This window comes from Pteronotus mesoamericanus, unplaced genomic scaffold (genome assembly GCF_021234165.1).
Source record: "Pteronotus mesoamericanus isolate MK-2021 breed Mesoamerican mustached bat unplaced genomic scaffold, CSHL_Meso_final contig_1224, whole genome shotgun sequence".
Classification (NCBI taxonomy): Eukaryota; Metazoa; Chordata; class Mammalia; order Chiroptera; family Mormoopidae; genus Pteronotus; species Pteronotus mesoamericanus.
In genome coordinates this window covers 5,713-23,797 of record NW_026555048.1, presented here as the reverse complement: position 1 = coordinate 23,797, position 18,085 = coordinate 5,713, and the positions used below count along the sequence as shown (strand labels likewise).

General features: G+C 44.6%; 1 protein-coding gene and 1 pseudogene across 1 annotated transcript in view; both read right to left on the bottom strand.

Annotated features, from left to right (window-relative positions):
* TMEM185A (transmembrane protein 185A) overlaps positions 1 to 10,977 on the bottom strand; it is a 45,893-nt gene extending 34,916 nt beyond the window's left edge. The window contains exon 1 of the mRNA XM_054587424.1: positions 10,907 to 10,977. Within this exon, the coding sequence (XP_054443399.1) occupies positions 10,907 to 10,944 (38 nt within the window). The 5' untranslated portion in view covers positions 10,945 to 10,977. The remainder of the gene's footprint in view (positions 1 to 10,906) is intronic.
* Positions 10,978 to 17,182: 6,205 nt separating this feature from the next.
* LOC129081731 (melanoma-associated antigen 10-like) lies at positions 17,183 to 17,787 on the bottom strand (annotated as a pseudogene).
* Positions 17,788 to 18,085: the final 298 nt, after the last annotated feature.

The window sequence follows — 18,085 nt, the reverse complement described above, 5'->3', positions numbered from 1 at the left end:
TGTCACATGTGTCAAACTACAAACTTAATATCCTCTCTGAAATGTATATGGAGCTTTGGTTTGAGGCTCAAATTTCCTCTCTCCACTTTGTAGGGAAAGGAAAGGGATTTAGGGAGGGAGGCAGGGAGAAAATGTACCTAGTAAAGAGATGACTCTGTGAGTGTAAATGTTCTGTTTTCTGCAAATCAGAGGAATGCAACCGGACTCATTTTAGACTCTTCAGTTTTCTCCAGCAGTGGGCTTAAATGGAACAGGCACATGTGCATGTATATACATGCACACATGAATGCTGTAGGTGACACATCCTGTAAGCACCTCTCTAACACTTCAGATAATGACTCCAACTGACAATGTGTTGACACTCTTCCAAACTGTTAAAGGGACTGCACCTCTCACACTGAGCAGAACCTTACTGACAAGATATAATCTTTTAGTGACAATTTTAATTGGTTTTTACTAAGATGGAAAAATGTTTAAAGTCACCTAACCAATATATATAAGAAAGCACAAGTGCCAAATAAAAACAAATCACTTTTAAGGAAGGCTTAGGAAGAGCCCAGGCCAGTGCAAAACTGTGTGGTCGTGGGTGGGCCACTCTATCTAAGCTTGTCTCCTCATCAGGTTGCTCATATATCAATACATTAAGATAAGGGAAGTGAAAGCCCTGTGTCAATAATCAATTTTACCAATTTTTGTTGCTGCTACTCTAAAAGAGAACAGTTTTAACAGTCTCATTTAGCAATCATTTTTCCCCACTATTAGGTCTTAGCTGACAAAGTACAAATCATCACTTTTAAAGAGTCCATCTCCAGAGTTCAAGTCAAGGGTTTTATCTTAAATTCTAGTCACACTATATAGGCACGAACTATAATTAGGCAAGGCAATTAGAAATCCCAAACAATAATGGGAATCTTAACCCCCAGAGTCCTAGGAAACCATCTAAAATCTGTCCAACCCACTGTCTCTCTCATATAACTAAGAGTCTCCAGTAGTACATTTCTATTTGTACTCAACATCACTCATCAGCACACTTATTGAATGATGCAACATCCTGGCCTTCAAAGAACTCACAGCCTAGAACAATGCGTGTAATTGCCAAGTAATATGAAACATATTTCTAAAACCAGAAATTATGCATTCAAATGAGCTTTTTCTCCTTTAAACAGTCCCCCTGGGAGACAATGCACTAATCCCACTTTATTGCTCAAACCATCTTTAAAGCCTGCCTCCTGGAATCACTTGAGAGCATGCAGTCTGTTCTTCTGAATATCCTCAATGCTGTCAAATCTTCACCAAGAGGACATTCGATTTTTGGAAATGGCCATAAGTCAGTCAGAGCCGAATTTAAAAAATAAGGTATGTGATCAAACTAGGTAGGATTATTTGGATTCAAAAAATGATATATGATTATTGAATAACAAAACTAATTTCCTTATGATTTATAAAGGGAATTTCAAATATGTAACGGAGTATGAGCATGGAATAGGTATACACACAGGGCAGGGCAAAAGTAGGTTTACAGTTTTAAGTACATGAAACAGAGTTTATTCCTGTATTATTTATTAATTATTGTATTAGTTTCTATATGAATAACTGTAAAACTACTTCCCCCCTATATATTTTTCTTTTCCCTAGTTAACTTATTTGAAGGATAATACACATTTGGATGTATAAACTCTAAATAAGGTTCCCTTTGTTTAATCACTTACAACTCATAAATAGAAGGCTCCTTAGTATATCAGAACTACTATGTCATGGTGGGGGGAGGCAGTCACTAAATTAGAGAAGTAGTATGGCATTCAAGAAAGAGCACCAGCTTCAGAAGAAGACCTACTTGTGTGAGATTCCTGACTTGGCCGCTTGGTGCCTGTGTGACTTCAGGCAAGTCACAAGCTTTCTAAGACTCTGCAAAATAAGGCTGATACCTAACTCACAGTGTGGTTGTAACGATTTGAGATAATACATACAAAGCACTGACACTGTGCCTGGCATGTGGTAGGTGCCCTGTAAGCCACAGCTATTGATTATAATAATAACTTCAGTATAATCAAGAAACTTTTCTTACTATAGGTGCTTTGAATGACAGAATGACAGGTAAAAAGACATTTGGGTGATAAGCAGCACATTAACAGCACCGACATACACTGTTTTTTTAAAATAATATGTAAATAATATTTGAAGTAACTGTTACCATTGCATACAGTATTTTAAATCACATGTCATCAGCAGTGTTCCCATCACACTGACCTTTCATCACACCCTCACATGACCCCATGCCTCTGCCTACCTTGTCCCTCCTAAGATGCCTTTCCTGCCCTCTGGTCTGACAAAACCCTACAATTATATCCTTCAAGATGGAGCTGTGAAACTTTCCTAGCCTGCTCTAGACAGAATTAGTGGCTCTACCACTTGTGCTCCTATACATTTGGTTCCTGTCTCCGGAATGTCTCATCTTATATTGAATTGTATTTGTTTTCCATTTCTGCTTCTTCTGGACTTGAGCATGAAGAGGGACTATATCCCATTTCTTTTTGTACTTAGAGCACCTACCACATTTCTTGGCACACAGTAAGAACTCAGGAGATATTTCAGTCATGAATGCTTTAAATATAAATACTTTACAAACAGACTGTTAACAATTACCAGCAACCACATTTCATTTTTTCCCCGACTTCAAATGAGAGACAAGATAACTGAGACTCCAGAATAACCTTAGAAGTTGCAGCACACGGGAGTTTCTAAATACTACCAACCTCCTCCGTACTCCATGCCCACTGGTCAGAATCCCTAAAACAGGGTTCCTCAGCCTTTATCCTAGGCCAGTACACCTGTAGGATGTACCCCATTCTGTCAGGAGCTCACTGTGGACAACTCAGAAAGCATAGCAGAGTTCTCACTGCCTTGAAGCAATGCCTGGCTACCAGGGATAAAGGTCCTTTTCTGAGCCAGCAATGCCACCAAGGTAGCAAGAAAACCCAATGCTCCCTGGGTTGGGCAGGGTGCCAGCTTGATGCTACCTACTCCCAGATCTCTACCTCCCAGGAACATCTTGGAGTCAGAGTTTGTCAATTCTGTATACTTCTCATAGTTTGCCAATTCAATGAATAGGGCTCCCTAGCTGTTAGGAAGCCTCAGGCATTCAAGGAAGGACTTGGTGGGTCCAGTGAATCCGTTTCAGCAAGTCTTAACCTGTGTTAACTAAAAAGTTCATGATGAACTACATCTATGCCAGATGTAAACAGGCAGTGGGTTAGCTGGCAGCCCTGTGCAACTCTGTGTTAACACTTATGAATCATTCTCTGTCACTGTAGTTTTTCAGAGCATTGGCAATACAGCAGTGGGTTCAGACTCTCATCAAGATAAAAAGGTTGGAAAGGATATCTGGAGCCATGGTCCATGAATTGGGACCCACCAAACCATGACAAAGACTATTTCTGTGACACACATAATCCACAAAGCAAAAGCAGCCATATCCTGCCTTAGTGTCATGGTGTTTCCTGTCTTGCCAATGGAATGGCTGCACTCTGAAGATGGGAAGGCAGCGAGAGGAATGAGAACCAGGCCACAGACCACCAGGAAAGAAGTGACTTAAAGAAGCAGCTCTAGATTTCTCTCACAGGTTCCGGAGAGTAATTCATTCATTCATTCCAGAAATATTTATTGAGCCGGGTACTATTCTAGGTATGCATAATGAACAGAGTCCTGGCCCTGGCCCCGTGGGGCTTATAGGAAGAAATTATAGTAGGGGAAACAGGCATTAGTCAAATAAACACACAGACAAGTAAGTATTATGATAGAGTGCAGCATGCTACAGAAATTGTATAAACTGGAATCAGTGGACTTGGTCAGAGAAGTCAGAAGAGCTTCCCTTAGCAAGTGACAAGTGAGCTCAGCTATCAAAAATAAATAGGAGTTAACTAGTTCAGGAGGAGAAGATAGGAGAAGAGAGGAGAGGGAAACATTCCAATGAAGAGTACAGTATATTCCAAAGTCCTGGGGTAGGAGGGAAATGCTGAACTGGGAGCAAAGCAGCAGCAATAAGGTTTGAGCCCTGGCAAAAGATATCTCCTGTAACTCCTGGCAAATGGTCCTGCTCATCATGGAACAGTCTAAAGAACAATGTCAAAAACTAGGTGTGCCTGATGGGGGGCTCAAATGTTGGAAAAAAATTAGTTTCAGGTAATAGTTAATAAGCTTAGTAATCAATGTATGTAAAAAGCGATTGTTTCAGGAAATGAACGTATGATCCACCTTGACTCCAGGAGACCATAAGCAGTTCACCTTTGTGCCTCAGGAGGTCTCAAGCAATCAAGACAGTATCTGAGCCACTGTACTGCAGAGTGAGAAGACCACCAGCCAGGGTACAGATAGAGAATGCCGCAGCTTTCATCTGATTAACTATTCTCCTGAATTCCAATCCCCTTACCTACATTTTTCTTCTCTTTATAAAGGTCAGTTGAAAATGGAATTTAAGACAGTCTGTTGGGGTACAAACCCACTGTCCTTTCAGATCACCAGCCATCTGAATAAAGCGCCCATAAAGATTTAATCCCTGTCTCTGCTCATTGAGTCTGGTAGGTGACAGGCAGTGCAAACACTGGCTTTTCTGGTTTCATATTCTGGTGACTCTACCGGGCCAGACTTTGGGACTCTCTGGTAAGTCTGGGTATTTGGCGGGGAGTCCCACTGGCTGTCTGGACTGGGGGAGCCTGTGGTGTGCATTTGGAGACCCCCTAGCAGCTGCCAAGTGATTTCACTTGGGGACTCTGCTTCTCAGACTCTCAGCACTTCCTATCATCATCATTTTTGATTAAATCATTGTGCATTCTGGTTCAGGTTACAATCCCTGGTCACAAGTTAGTCAGGAATTAAGGTAACATCTGGTTTACAGAGCTCTGTCTAGTAAAAATTATGTCTGTCTTCTGGTTTGGGAAATAGCCCTTTGGTGCAAGTTTTGGCTGATTGGTCAACCTATACTGATAAACCTGTGACTAAAAATAAGGTGGTTTTTATTTTAATACTGTTTGGCTTACGTATTGCCTAATCTAGACTCAGGAGAGTGCTGGCCACTGAATGGGTCTTTAAATTATTCTATTGTAACTACAGTTGTTTTGTCAAAGATTGGGGAAGTGAGACAAAATGCCTTAACTTGTAAATTTACGTAATCAGAACGCAGGATTAAAAAGGAAATAGATTAATGGTCCAGAGAAAAGGGAATTTGCCTGTGAAAGACAGCAGAAGCTCAGAGGAGATGGCCCAGGAAGATCTAGATATTATGGCTACTGTGAGCATGATCAGGGTTCCCATGGCCTCTCCAGCCCTGGGGGATCTTCCTCCTTACTTAGCTGAGGAAACTGGGGAAAGTGAGCCTGAACTGGTCTCGCTGTCTCAAACCTGTCAGGGAACCAAATTTGATGGAGGAAAAGCCCCTACCAGGGTAGGACAATACCCTTTTCAAAAAATTCCAGTGGAAGTAGGACCAGAGGGCCAGCCCGCTGGATATTATTGGGCACATGCTCCATTTTCTACACCAGATCTGTTAAACTGGAGAAACTCTAAAAGGACCAGAGTATATCCCCTTAGAATGGACAAAGGAGTGCACTCAGGCTTTTGAGTCCCTGAAGGCTCACCTGGCTTCTACACCAGCCTTCGGGCTTCCAAACCTACTAAAGCCCTTTCAATTATACATTCATGAAAGGCAGAACACTGCCCCAGGAGTCCTCACCCAAATGCTTAGTGACATTTCACAACCCATAGCATACTTGTTAAGGAAATTAGATCACACTGTCCAGGAGTGACCAGCCTGCTTGAGAGCTGTGACAGCCACCTGTGAGCTCTTACAGAAAGCTGAAAATTTTCCTTGGGACAGTCTGTCACTGTTCATGCACCCCACCAACAATTGAGCCTGCTGGAGCCAAAAGGAAATTTGTGGCTCACCGCTGGACGAATGGGCAGGTAGCAATCCATTCTTCTTGACAATTCCAATGTCTCCCTCAAAACTGTAAGTTAAATCCTGTCTCTCTTCTCCAAGAGTTTGACTTGGCTGTGCTAATACATGACTACACTGAGATAATTGATAAAGCTTATTCTGGCAGAATTGATTTACAGAACCATCCTCTAGAAGGGGCAGACTGGACTCTATATGCAGGTGGAAGCAGTTATATGGACAAAGGAAACAGAAAGACTGGGTATGCACAGTTGTCAATCTTGAAGGAAGAGTAGAGGCCAAGGCCCTGCCACCAGGAACCTCTGCTCAGAAAGCTGAACTGATTGCATTGATGAGGGCACTGGAATTGTCACATGAAAAGAGAGTCAATGTGTACACAGACTCATGGTAAGCTTCCCTAATTTTGCATGCACATGGTGCCATCTGGAAGGAAAGAGGACTATTAACCTCCAATAAAAAGGAGATTAAGCATGCAACAGACATGCTTAAATTTTAAAATTTTAAAATTGTTAGACAATTTTAAAATTGTTAGAAACCGTTCAGGTACCTTTATAGGTGGCAGTTATGCACCACCTAGGGTATCACGAAGAGGACACTGACGTGGCTAGAGGAAACAATCTGGCTGATCCAGCAGCGAAAGAGGCTGCTAAAGGAATGTTTATATGCCTTTGGTACCTGTTCTAGACTCATCACAATTTGACCCTGAATATTTGACTGCAGCCTTAGAGAAAGCTGAGAGCTAGGTTTGATGAAGAAGGTGCTGATAGTGGATGGAGAAAAAATAAGAAAGGAGTTATACTGCTTTCTGAACACTTAATACAGCCAGTCATGAAACATTTGCTTGAGACCACTCACTATGCAAGGGACTCATTAACCGCATATAAGAAAGTGTGGCGCACAGGTCCTAGAATTTCTAAAGCCATGCAAAAATAATTGCTAGATGTGGTTTATGCCAGAACAACAACCCCAAGACAGATCACCATCGAAATAAAGAAGGGAAACAATAGCAAGGACAGAGCCCATCTGAGGACTGGCAAATAGACTACCCAGATGCCAAGGGTCCAAGGGTGGAAATGGAAATACTTGCTCGTTTTTGCTGACACATTTTCAGGATAGGTAGAAGCCTATCCTACTAGAACAGAGAAATCCTCTAGGTAGTGAAACACTTACTGAAGAAAATAATTCATCACTCTTCCATACCCAGCAGCATCCAGAACGCAAATGGGCCTCCTTTTGTTTCGGAAATTACACAGAAGGTTAGTAAATTTTTAGGAATCAAGTGAAGACTCCACAAGGCATGGAGACTTCAGGCTTCTGGGAATGTAGAGAAGATGAATCACACCTTGAAGAAAACTATAGCCAAGCTGCGCCAAGAAACTCACCTCCACTGGGATCAAGCTTTACCTTTTGCCCTGCTCAGGATAAGGGTGGTTCCTCGAAGTGGGATTCAATTGAATCCTTATGAAATTGTATCTCAAACTATGATTGGGGTGGGAGATATGTATATAGATCAAGAAGTAAAGGTTAGGAAATATGTACAACATCTAAGTCAGACCTTAGCTGTGATTAATGGCCTTGCTTGCATTAAGGACCTCTCCCCTACAGGTTTGCTACATTCCTTTGAGCCTGAAGACAAGGTGCTACTCAAGACCTGGAAGACAGGATCTCCAGAGAGCCAACTAAAAGAAAAGTGGACTGGACCTTGGGAAATACTCCTCACCACCCCAACCGTGGTGAAGTTGGCAGAAATAAAACCTTGGATTCATCACACCAGAGTAAAGAAATCACCAGAAGAAAAATGGACCACCAAACCTCAAGAAGACCTGAAAGTCATCTTTCAAAAACAGTGACATATTCTTTTCATTACTTTTTGTTTAACCCTATGTTATAGAGAACTTGTTCCTTTCAAATGAGATAAAAATATCTGGATATATTTAGTAAAAATGTTCTAAACATCTTTGAATTTTGTCTTGCAGGAGGAACTTATGCTGAACAAACTTTCACTATATGTCTTATAAGTGTTTGTACTCCCCTGGAGAGCCTCTGAGATTATACTTTCTTTTAGCATATCAGTAAGAAAATAACCTACTCCAGTATTTATAATTGTGAACCTGTGGTAACTCTAATGGACAGGGAAATGTTTTCCTTAAAAGTAACTAATGTAATCCTCAGCTGGAGAGTGTGCAACTTTTGTCAATTGTTCTAAAAACTGTTTTGTGCTTTATCATAGCTTGTTGTTGCATACAATGTGCCCCCTTGTGCACAATGCAATTAAATGTATTCCTAAGCCCCCTACCAGACGGTTTAATGCTAAGATACGTGCCCAACAACAAAATGAGTACTTCAATATGAAACTGATCTCACAGAAATAAGATAGTTTAAACTAATAGTGGGAGAATGATGGAGGGCTCAAGTGTTGGAAAAATTTTAGCGTCATGTAATAGTTAATAAGCTTAGTAATCAATGTATGTAAAAAGCTATTGTTTCAGGAAATGAAGGTATGATCCACCTTGGCTCCAGGATACCATAAGCAGTTCACCTTTGTGCCTCAGGAGGTCTCAAGCAATCAAGATGTTATCTGAGCCACTGTACTGCAGAGTGAGAAGACCACCAGCCAGGGCACAGATAAAGAATGCTGCAGCTTTTATCTGATTAACTTTTCTCCTGAATTCCAATCCCCTTACCTACACTTTTCTTCTCCTTATAAAGAGGGTTGGTTGAAAATGGAATGTAAGACCATCTATTAGAATACAAACCTGCTGTCTTCTCAGGTCACCGACCATCTGAATAAAGCACCCATAAAGGTTCAATCCCTATCTCTGCTTATTGGGTCTGGTAGGTGACAGGCAGCATGAATGCCGACTTGTCCAGTTTCCTGCCTACAAGACATGACATAACACCAGCTAAAAAAAAAAATATCAGACTTGCCAATATTCCTTGGCCACTGCCTTAGCAGTCGCCACTGTGAGGTAATGCTGTTGACGTCCACTGATTCAGGTAAATGGCACCCTATGAAATATTTTAAAACTTTCTGCGTAGTATTAAAATATTGATAAACATGTTAATGATTACTATTGCTATAAATCTGTTTAGATACCTAATATTTCACTGTAATTTTCATATACCAATTTTGGGGGGAAGGGAAGAAGCTATAGGAAAAATGTCTAAAGACGTTATCTGTGCAGCATTATTTTGCTTTGGCCACTCTAACAGCCAGTTAGGTCACTCCATGCAGTTCTTTGTGGCTTATGAATTATCTGTCACCTTACAATATAGTCCTGGAACTTTCTATTTGTAAAGCACTTTTCAGCCAATTGTTAATTTGGTCTCCCTATCTGCTGGGAGATTATACTAATTCTACCAATACGATGGACCAGATAAGTGAGTGGCCCAAGGACACAAAACAATTCAGGTTTGACTTATCTTTCTTATCACCCTCACCAAACAATGTAAACACACACAGTCTGTCCAGCTCCAGCACCAATCCTGCTACTCTGCAGACCAGTCCTAATTCCTACAAACAAGAGAGAAAGATGCTGCAGTTTGTTTTCCGTTACCTGCTCTCAACAAGTTCCTCTATGCAGAATACCTTCAAGGCCAACAATGATCATGACTACACTGTGACTGGGATATTGGCACTCCAGACCCAAATACGAACTTAGTGCTCAAAGAGCAACAAGAACACCTAGGAAATAACAATGACTAATAACTTGTGTGAAATGTCACTGTTCCTACGGAGACTGTACTCCCAACTCACTCAATCTCTCTCTCCATCCCCCCTTACCCCCAAGACTGCCTTTCTTTCCCCATAAGCAGCTCAGACAAGTGGGCTCCACTGGGCTCCCACAGTACAAATGCACAGTGCTGTCAAGCGTCTATGTGCATATCCTTCTTTATCCACAACCTGGAACCACCCAGCATCTAAAGCACCTGGCGCAAGACCTAGCATACAACAGGCTTATTGAGTGCATGGCTCCCCACCAGCAAATAAGAGAATAGGTACTTCATAGAGGAGCGGAGGTAAGAGATCAATTAGGCCAACTTTTATTTTTCAGATGAGCAGAGAATCACCTAATAATATATGATCTGGTCTCCAATCCAGGTCTGCTGGCCCAGTTTAGTTTCCCAAATATTTCATAAGTGACTACTATACGTCAGACACGGTGGGAGGTGCTGGAGATAGTGAAATAAGCAGGAGATGGCCTCTGTTTCAAGGAGCTCAGAGCCTGGGGGGAGGAAACAGTTACAGACCATTTGGGCAAGTGCATGGACAGATACATTATATCTTAGCCAGTATTCTCTTCATACTGTCCAATGGATATTGCCCAACTGTGAAACAGGGCAGCAAAATCTACTTTCTGCAAATGAACTTATAGTAAACATATAAGAAAACGCGTATGGAAAATTGTCAGGTTCACCCCCAAAGGCATTATGTAAGGCCTTGCCATACCCTGACACCGACTCCAAGGATTCAACGTTTCAGATATCATTCCAACAAAGAAGCAAAGAAGGGAGGGATGGGGTTACCTCCAAGAAAAACCTCAAGGGCTAAGAAGACCTGGAGGAAACAGCTAGGGTGGGGGGTAGGTGTGTGCGGGCAAATAAAATGGCCTTGACTTAGGGAAAGGGGGCACAGGTAGCGGGGTGCGAGAAGCTGGGACAGAGAGGGGAAAGTTGGGACAGTACTGAGGGAGGGCACACCAGGAAGAACGGGGTTCCCCCGGGGCCAGGAGGGGGCCTTGGCTGGGAGGGGAGGTTTTAGAAGGCGCTGCGGACCAGAAACTGAAGGCACCAGGCGCGCGAGAAAGAAGCGGGCCTGTGCCGAGACCGACTGTTTATCCGGAGAGTCTCTCTCACCCGCAGGGAGGCTCGAACGGAGCCCCGAGCTGCAGGTGCCCGGCCTCCCGCTGCAGCATCAGCCCGCTGAGCCTCCCTGAGGCTGAGCTTGTGGCGCCTCACCTCGGGTTGAAATCCTGGAAGAGGCCCCTCAGGTTCATGGCGGAGAACTTCACAGCGGCAGCCTCCTCCTCCCCCCTCCCCCCAGCCCCCCCGCGCCGCGTAGCCTGCGCGTTAGAGTGGATCCATAGTGCCCACTCCAGCCGCGCCTCCACTGCCTCCGCTGCCACCACACCGCCGCCGCTGCCGCTGCCCCTGCTGTTGCCCCCGCCCCGTCACTACTGCAACCACCCCGAGAAACCTGAGCTACCGTCTCCTGCCCCCCTCCTTCTGAGTTTCCGTACAGCGGCTGCGCTTACGCACTATGCCCCGCCCACCAACCCTGGGAAGCACTGGTAACTGCGGGAGCACGCCATTCCTGGGCCCTCTTCCCTCATGGAGGGTTAAGGTTACTGTGGGGTCTAGGGGCTGGTTAAGACTGGGATCCGTGGGAGGGGACGGACAACCAAGCGGGGACGCTATCTAGGTGCAGGCTTACAGGAAGGTAGTGCAGTAAGGTCTTCAAGGACACCTGTCACCTTGGCCTACGTTGCCTTCTGGATATTTCCTTCAGTGAGCACTAAACCTCCTGGGGGAGAGGAGGTAATGGCCAAGGGTGATACGTTGCATTTTGGCAATCTAATTCCAGGCTTCACTTGTCAGAGCCGTCAGTGACTCCAAAGCCTGCTTCTCAACTTCCCTCCCAAGGGTCAAGGATATTCTAGCCATCCCAAACTCAGGTTACCCGGCACAAAAGTCATCTTTCCTCCCAATGGCCTTGCTCTGCTGGCCTCCTGGGTTGCCTCTCCTTTGGCAGCAGACCTATTCACAGGGCAAAGGGGGCTGTGGAGGGCATTGAGGAGTGCCCAAACTGGAAATTTGGGAATCATCCTTGCTTTAGTAACCTAATTCAAAGACTCATTGATTCCTGCCTAGACTTTTTGGTCACCTCACATCTGGCCTCTTCCCACCACTCCAGACCATCATTTTTAAACTCCCAGGTTCATCTTCATTGGGCAAGTCAACATCTTAGAGCCTCAATTTTTCTCCTCTGCAAAATGGAAATGATAAAGCCTACTTTCTAATCTTGTTGGGAATATTCCATGACATAATTTGCGTAACACAGTGCCTGATACATGCCACTTAAGTGCTCAAAGAATGCTCTTACTATCTGGTGCTCTTTGAGTTGCCTACCTCCTCAAGGAGCCTATTTACTTTTGGAATTGGAGAGCAGAATGAGGTCACAGCAGGTGACTTAGTCTACCTTCTTCACTTCCTTCTGGATGATTTAAGAGTTTTCCATGAGCACAGCAATACCTTGGACATTACTCTAATATCATGGATAATTTTATTATAATACCAGAGTTTCATGAATGACCATTTTATATGGGTTATCCCTGAGGGCACCTTAAGAAGATCACAATTATGATACTCATACTTTGCCATGATGCATCACCTTTCTTCTGAGAACTTTAAAACATTTCACAAGTAGTAATTAGGCTTCCCAAACCCACTGGGAAATGGATATTAATACATGCAGTGTTTTTAAGGATGAGTAAACTGAATCGAGTTTGTCAGCTGTTGAAGCACCAGGGCCCAGTGTAGACTTTTTGGTCCACCTCCCCTGCACACCCTTCAGGTAGAGTCAAGTATCTACCCCTGAGTTTACCAGTACACATTTATATACAGGAGAGAAAGCTGAGGCACATAGAAGCTTGTAGAATGTGTCCTGAGCCATCCAGCTGGTAAGGGTATAGGAGCAAAATTGCAACTTGGAGTCTGGCTGAACCTGCAACCCACATGCTTCTAGAAAAAGGTACTTGACAATGGCCAGATTGGCCAGACCCATCTTAATTACTGTCAGACTCACCCCAAAAAAGTATTAAGGGGTGAAATTATCTGCTAAGACACTTGAACAACAGGCACTGTTACTCTTTCAAGAGTTTCACAGAGATCAGGCTGGCTGCTCAGGGTCCAGAGCCTCAAGGGCACATACTACTTTGCTGAGATACCAGAAACTCTCAGAGCTGAACCCACTGCTCCACAGGTACACCGCTGCCCCAGAGATGAACATGTTGCAGGGGGACTGTTTAGCCCAGGGAATAGGACATGAATATACAAGTTGCCAACATATTCTTTTACTCTAACAAACCAAATTGCCAAGAGGAGCATACAGGCCTGTCCATGAGAATATATGGGAAGAATAGGACTAAAGCAAGGCCTCACATCCCCAATCTTTGAGAAGTATATGTACCTACACTGCTTCAAATTCACTGCTACTTTCATGGAAAGCAAAGTTGTCCTATGGCTCAATCCCCTGGGCAGGCTAGACATCAGGAACACTGCAGGCCTGCAGTTTCCTACACAGTGCCCACAGGGCTAGTTCTCTCTTGCTTCCACAAGGGGGCCTCTATGGGGCCCTTTTGGATAAAATCTCTGGGTGCTGGGCAAACATGACTGCCTCTGACTCTATCTTGTGGATGTCCCTTGGCATCACACCCTGCATCTTGCCACCAGCCTAGCGCTGTCCCTGTGCCAAACCCCAGCTCTGGGACCAAAGACAGGCTGAGACCTGGGACTAATTTCTTGCTACCAAAGGTCCCAGGGGACCTAACAGCAATATTTGCCAGAGAAGAGGGTGAGCGAAAACCAGGCAGGAGGTCAGTCCCTTGCCAAGGAGGCTGGAGTTCACAGCAAGCTATAGCCCTGGCTGGGGAATGGGGGCTTTTTAAGGGAGCAGGGTCATGGCTGAGACCTGGCATACCAACAGCTCAATGGGGCAGGCTCAGGGCATCTAGAGAATGTCAGAACACTCCTGATGATGGGTGGAGCTCTTGTGTGCTCTGCCCCACCTTGGTCAGGACTGGCTAGGGACCTGGGTGGTGTGTGTCTGCACAGAAGTTGCTGTACAGTGTACTGCACCCTGGAAAGGCTTCTCTGAAGAATCTGGCAGATGCTTGGGACATCCCAGCTGCCACAACCCTGTGGTCCATAGCCTCCTTGGGCAAGCACTGTCTTATACCAGCAAGTTCCCTCCAAGAACCAGCACTTGGTGTCCCTGCTTCCATCCTGCAGTGCCCCACAGGGTTCTGGTCCTGTGATGTCTCCCACGGGTACTCATTTCATGATGTATCTAGGGTTCTAGCTCACCTCCTGCTGCATCTGCCCCACAGTTCCTCTGCAGGCCAGCCCAGGGCAGTTCAGATGAAATCTAACAGGTCCCCCTCACTTCCCCTCTCCTGGAACTGCTGAGCCTCTTCACAGCCTGCATCCTAGGTCCCCAAGAACACTCATCTTCCCAGGTCCTTTCCAAACCCTCGCTTGACTTTAGGAGTTCCGGGGACCTGGGGGAGCATCCTGGTGACCACCTATACCATCTGCTTCAGGCTTTCACCTGGTTCAAACTGCCTGTTTGGGACACCAAAGTCTCAGATGGCTCTGTGGGTGACTGACAAGGCACCTCTCCTGCCCTCTCTGCCTCAGCCTCAGACAGCAACATCTCATAATCACCTAAACAAGGTCATCAGTTTAATCAAGTGTTTGGGCATTACAAAGGGAATTATTTGAAAATAACTCAAACTCACAGTGATTAGTCACATATGTACAGGCAATAATTGTCATTTACCAGCCACTAAGAGACTCACTGAGAAGATATGTCACGTTCTGCCAGCTCTGCCTGAACCACACTGTGTTGAAAGGGGGATCAACTTCTGGGGACTGTCATGTGAAGATAATTGCATGTGAACATCATTACTGGGGACTGAGCAGTTGTCTGTGGGAACACAGGCAGAGTAAAGCCCCAAGCTGTGTAGGCTGGGCCAGGGTGGAGAGAGATTGAGTGAGGTGGGCAGCAGTGGTGATGGGGGCAATGGTTGGGCCCGAGAAGGAGGACACCACTATTACAACAGGGCCAACTGGTGGCTGGCCTTCTTATTACAACTCATCACAGCACTGAGTGGATTAATGGGAGCAACTCAGGGGCTTAGGGGTGCAGGAGGCATGAGTTCCTGCAGCCAGCTTCCGATTGGCCATCCCCTCTTTTGAACACTCCCACACTTGCCCAGGGCCTTAAAGGCACACAATCTGTTATTTCACATGTCAGGGGCAAATGTGCATGACTTAAGGCATTGGGCGAGCAAACAGACTGCTCTTAGTCTGCACTGTCATGGTTTGAGAATAAATCCACAGACCCTGTGCCACCTTCTATAGAAATGGCCGTGACAAACAATCCTTCTGCTCAAAATTCCGTTGCAAAGGGTCATCATGTAACCCTTCTTGAGTACAAAAGGACTGGCAATGTAGTGTCCCCCTTTGTTCAGCAAGCCATGTAAGAGGAAGACAAGGGGAGGACGAGCACTTGACATCTGTCCAGCTGACTGCTGCATAGTAGGCGCTCATCAAAAGCAGCTGCTATATTCTGTTATGACAAAATTCCCTTTATTTCTAGGAGGACTTTCTCAAAAAGTCATATTTCCCTCAAAATTCTCCACCTTTTTTCAGTGCAGCAGGTGTTTCAAATCCAAAATCACATCTAATTTTCAAAATATTTATACATCTCAGAGAAAGGCATCACCCTCTTCACACCAGAGCACCTTTCTGCACTTCCCATGGCAATAACACCTAAAATCTTATGGGATAAATTTTCTCCTTTCTTTCCAAGTAATGTCACAATATTCACCTGTGAGTCTCTGCTGCCTTTCACACTTCTGAACGTGCATTAGCAAATAAACTGGAATATATTAAATCTACAGTAGTTGGTGTTTATTTCTAGTAAAATTTTGACCCCAGACCCTAACAATCTCTCCTCTGAAAATTTGTTTCTCTGATTAGTCAGAGATTTTGCAGCTCAATTGGCAACTAAATAGGAAATCAGCCCAAATTGCTGCTTGTTATATTTACCTCCTGGAAGATAGATGATTCTTCTTGGGTGGAGACTATCACCTAGAGGGTGCAACTAACCCAAAGCTCCAGAATTCCATTCCAAGACCACTCCTTTCCTCTTTGCAGTTGCCCTTTCATTAAAACCTCCTATTTTCTTTCATTAACTCTCACTAAAATCTAGCACTTACATATAGTTGCCCAAGGTAAACTAAATGTAACTATAATAAATTGTCATTTCAATGGAGTCAGCCCTGGATTTCCCAGACCGGAGAGAAGAGTGTCTGTCCAGTAATTTAGGGGCATTGCTTCAAGGATCAAAATCCTAATTTATGTGGGAAACCATGCAGATAATGGGGATAAAACTATCGCTTTACTGTGTTCTGCCATGCAACAGAAGCACAGGACAGGAACCATCCTACCTGCCTCAGGTGGACATTTCTCTCTGGTTTATCCACAATCCAAAAAGAACTTCAGAGCAATTCTCCATTACAGACTTTCATGCCCAAGATGCACTGTCTGTGGAGTCTGGCCACTGCCACCACCCAGCTTCATTACAATCAAAGCCCACAGAAGGATTTACAGTTTTCTGAAGCCCCAATCTGCCCTGGCTCAGGCCATTTACAATTGAGTGCCCTCCCCTGGAGCCCCATCACCTCTCCCCTTCCTTTACTTGTTATGTAGGACTTTGGGGATGCCTCACCATATTCCTTATATGACTGTGGCTCCCACACTGTCATTCTATGGGTAGGTATATCCTGCTTATCCTAGTGTCCCCACTATAACACAGGACCTTCCAGAGGACAGCGGCTCAGTGACTGTCTAGGGAATGAATGAACCACTGAGCAGGAGTCATCTTTAGTCACATGAAATATCTCTATTTTCTTGAATTATCCAAACAAATCCAAGGATACTTATATAATTTGCTTCATGGAATGACAGACAGAAGGGATAAGAAGCAAGAATTAACAACCTTTTGCTTTTATTTCCCTATTTCTTGATTCCATTGATTGCACTGCTGAGTTCTTTCACTGTTCTAATGCCATGTTATCTAGTTTGGGATCACAAAGTAGGATGGAGGGTTTCCCAATTTGTGTGACACAGTAGCAAAACTCTTGCTCTTGAACTGTACAAATACCTGTGTGATCAATGTCATTAGCAAACTTAGATACTGAAACTTATGAAAGCTTCCATTAAAAGGAATGACATTTGAAAAATGCCTAAAGGAAACAAGGATAAACTTCTGAATTATCATACAAGACCAAATATGCTACACCCCTTAATCCCCCACTTACCTTGGCCCTCACTACGTAGAATGCTGACTGCTCTCTCCTCAAACACCATGTGACGACTCAGTATCACTTCATGCTCCCAGGGAGATGATGGACATGGGTCTGAAATGTGCCTGGGTACAACTCTGCCTCAGGCTCTTTCATCTTCATTGCTCCCCACCCCTTCAGGCAAGCATAGAAAGAAACTAGGATCCTTGTTATTGGCCCTTAGCAAATATTCCAGGATTTTCAACTTGCTGGTTCTAGTATGGATCCTAGGAACCCACAGGAACTTGTAGCATGCAGGATGGCTGCTGAGTACCCGCCAGTACTCCAGTTACTACTCCTGTATTCCAACTTTGGTGATGAGCTTCCTGGGCTCCCCATGGATATAAGGCTTCCTTCAGGCATGCACCGCATTCAGAGCTTCCCAGACCTTCTCAAGGGCACAGTTGCCCTCTAAGAGAATCAATCTCAGAAGCATGACCAGGGGGCTGGTCTTGGGCATAATCTCCCATTGCTCACCATTCCATCATAGGTGAAGCCCAGGCTGGTGACCAGAATATAGGTGTGGTCACTGGGGTCCATTTCCTTCACGTCAATGTTAAAGAGGAGCTGCATACAATCAGTGGCTATTCTGAAGATCTCAGGGAAGTTTTCCTGGTACTCTTTGATGCTGCTGCTCATAATTTCTGCCTTTGTGGTGGGTTCCTTTGCACAATACTTCAGGAGCAAGAACTCCATCAAGTCAGCCATCGTCAAATGTAGGGTATCTTAGAGTGAGGACTCAGCATCTTCAGAGACCTCTCCGCTTCTTGGCTCATTTTCATCTTTGCTTCTGGAACTCTCATTTTCAGATTGGCTCCATTGGGGGGTGGGGGTAACATGGCAGGGATGGGGGAAGGGAAGGTACCCAGAGAGCTCTGGGGAGGACTAGGTGTCCCAGAAGAAGCCACCTCCTCTAGGCTTTCTGGTAACAAGTCAGAGAGAGAAAGAAAAGGAGGAGGCAGACATGGTCACCTCCTCCTCAGCCCAAATCAGCTGCTCCTCCAGC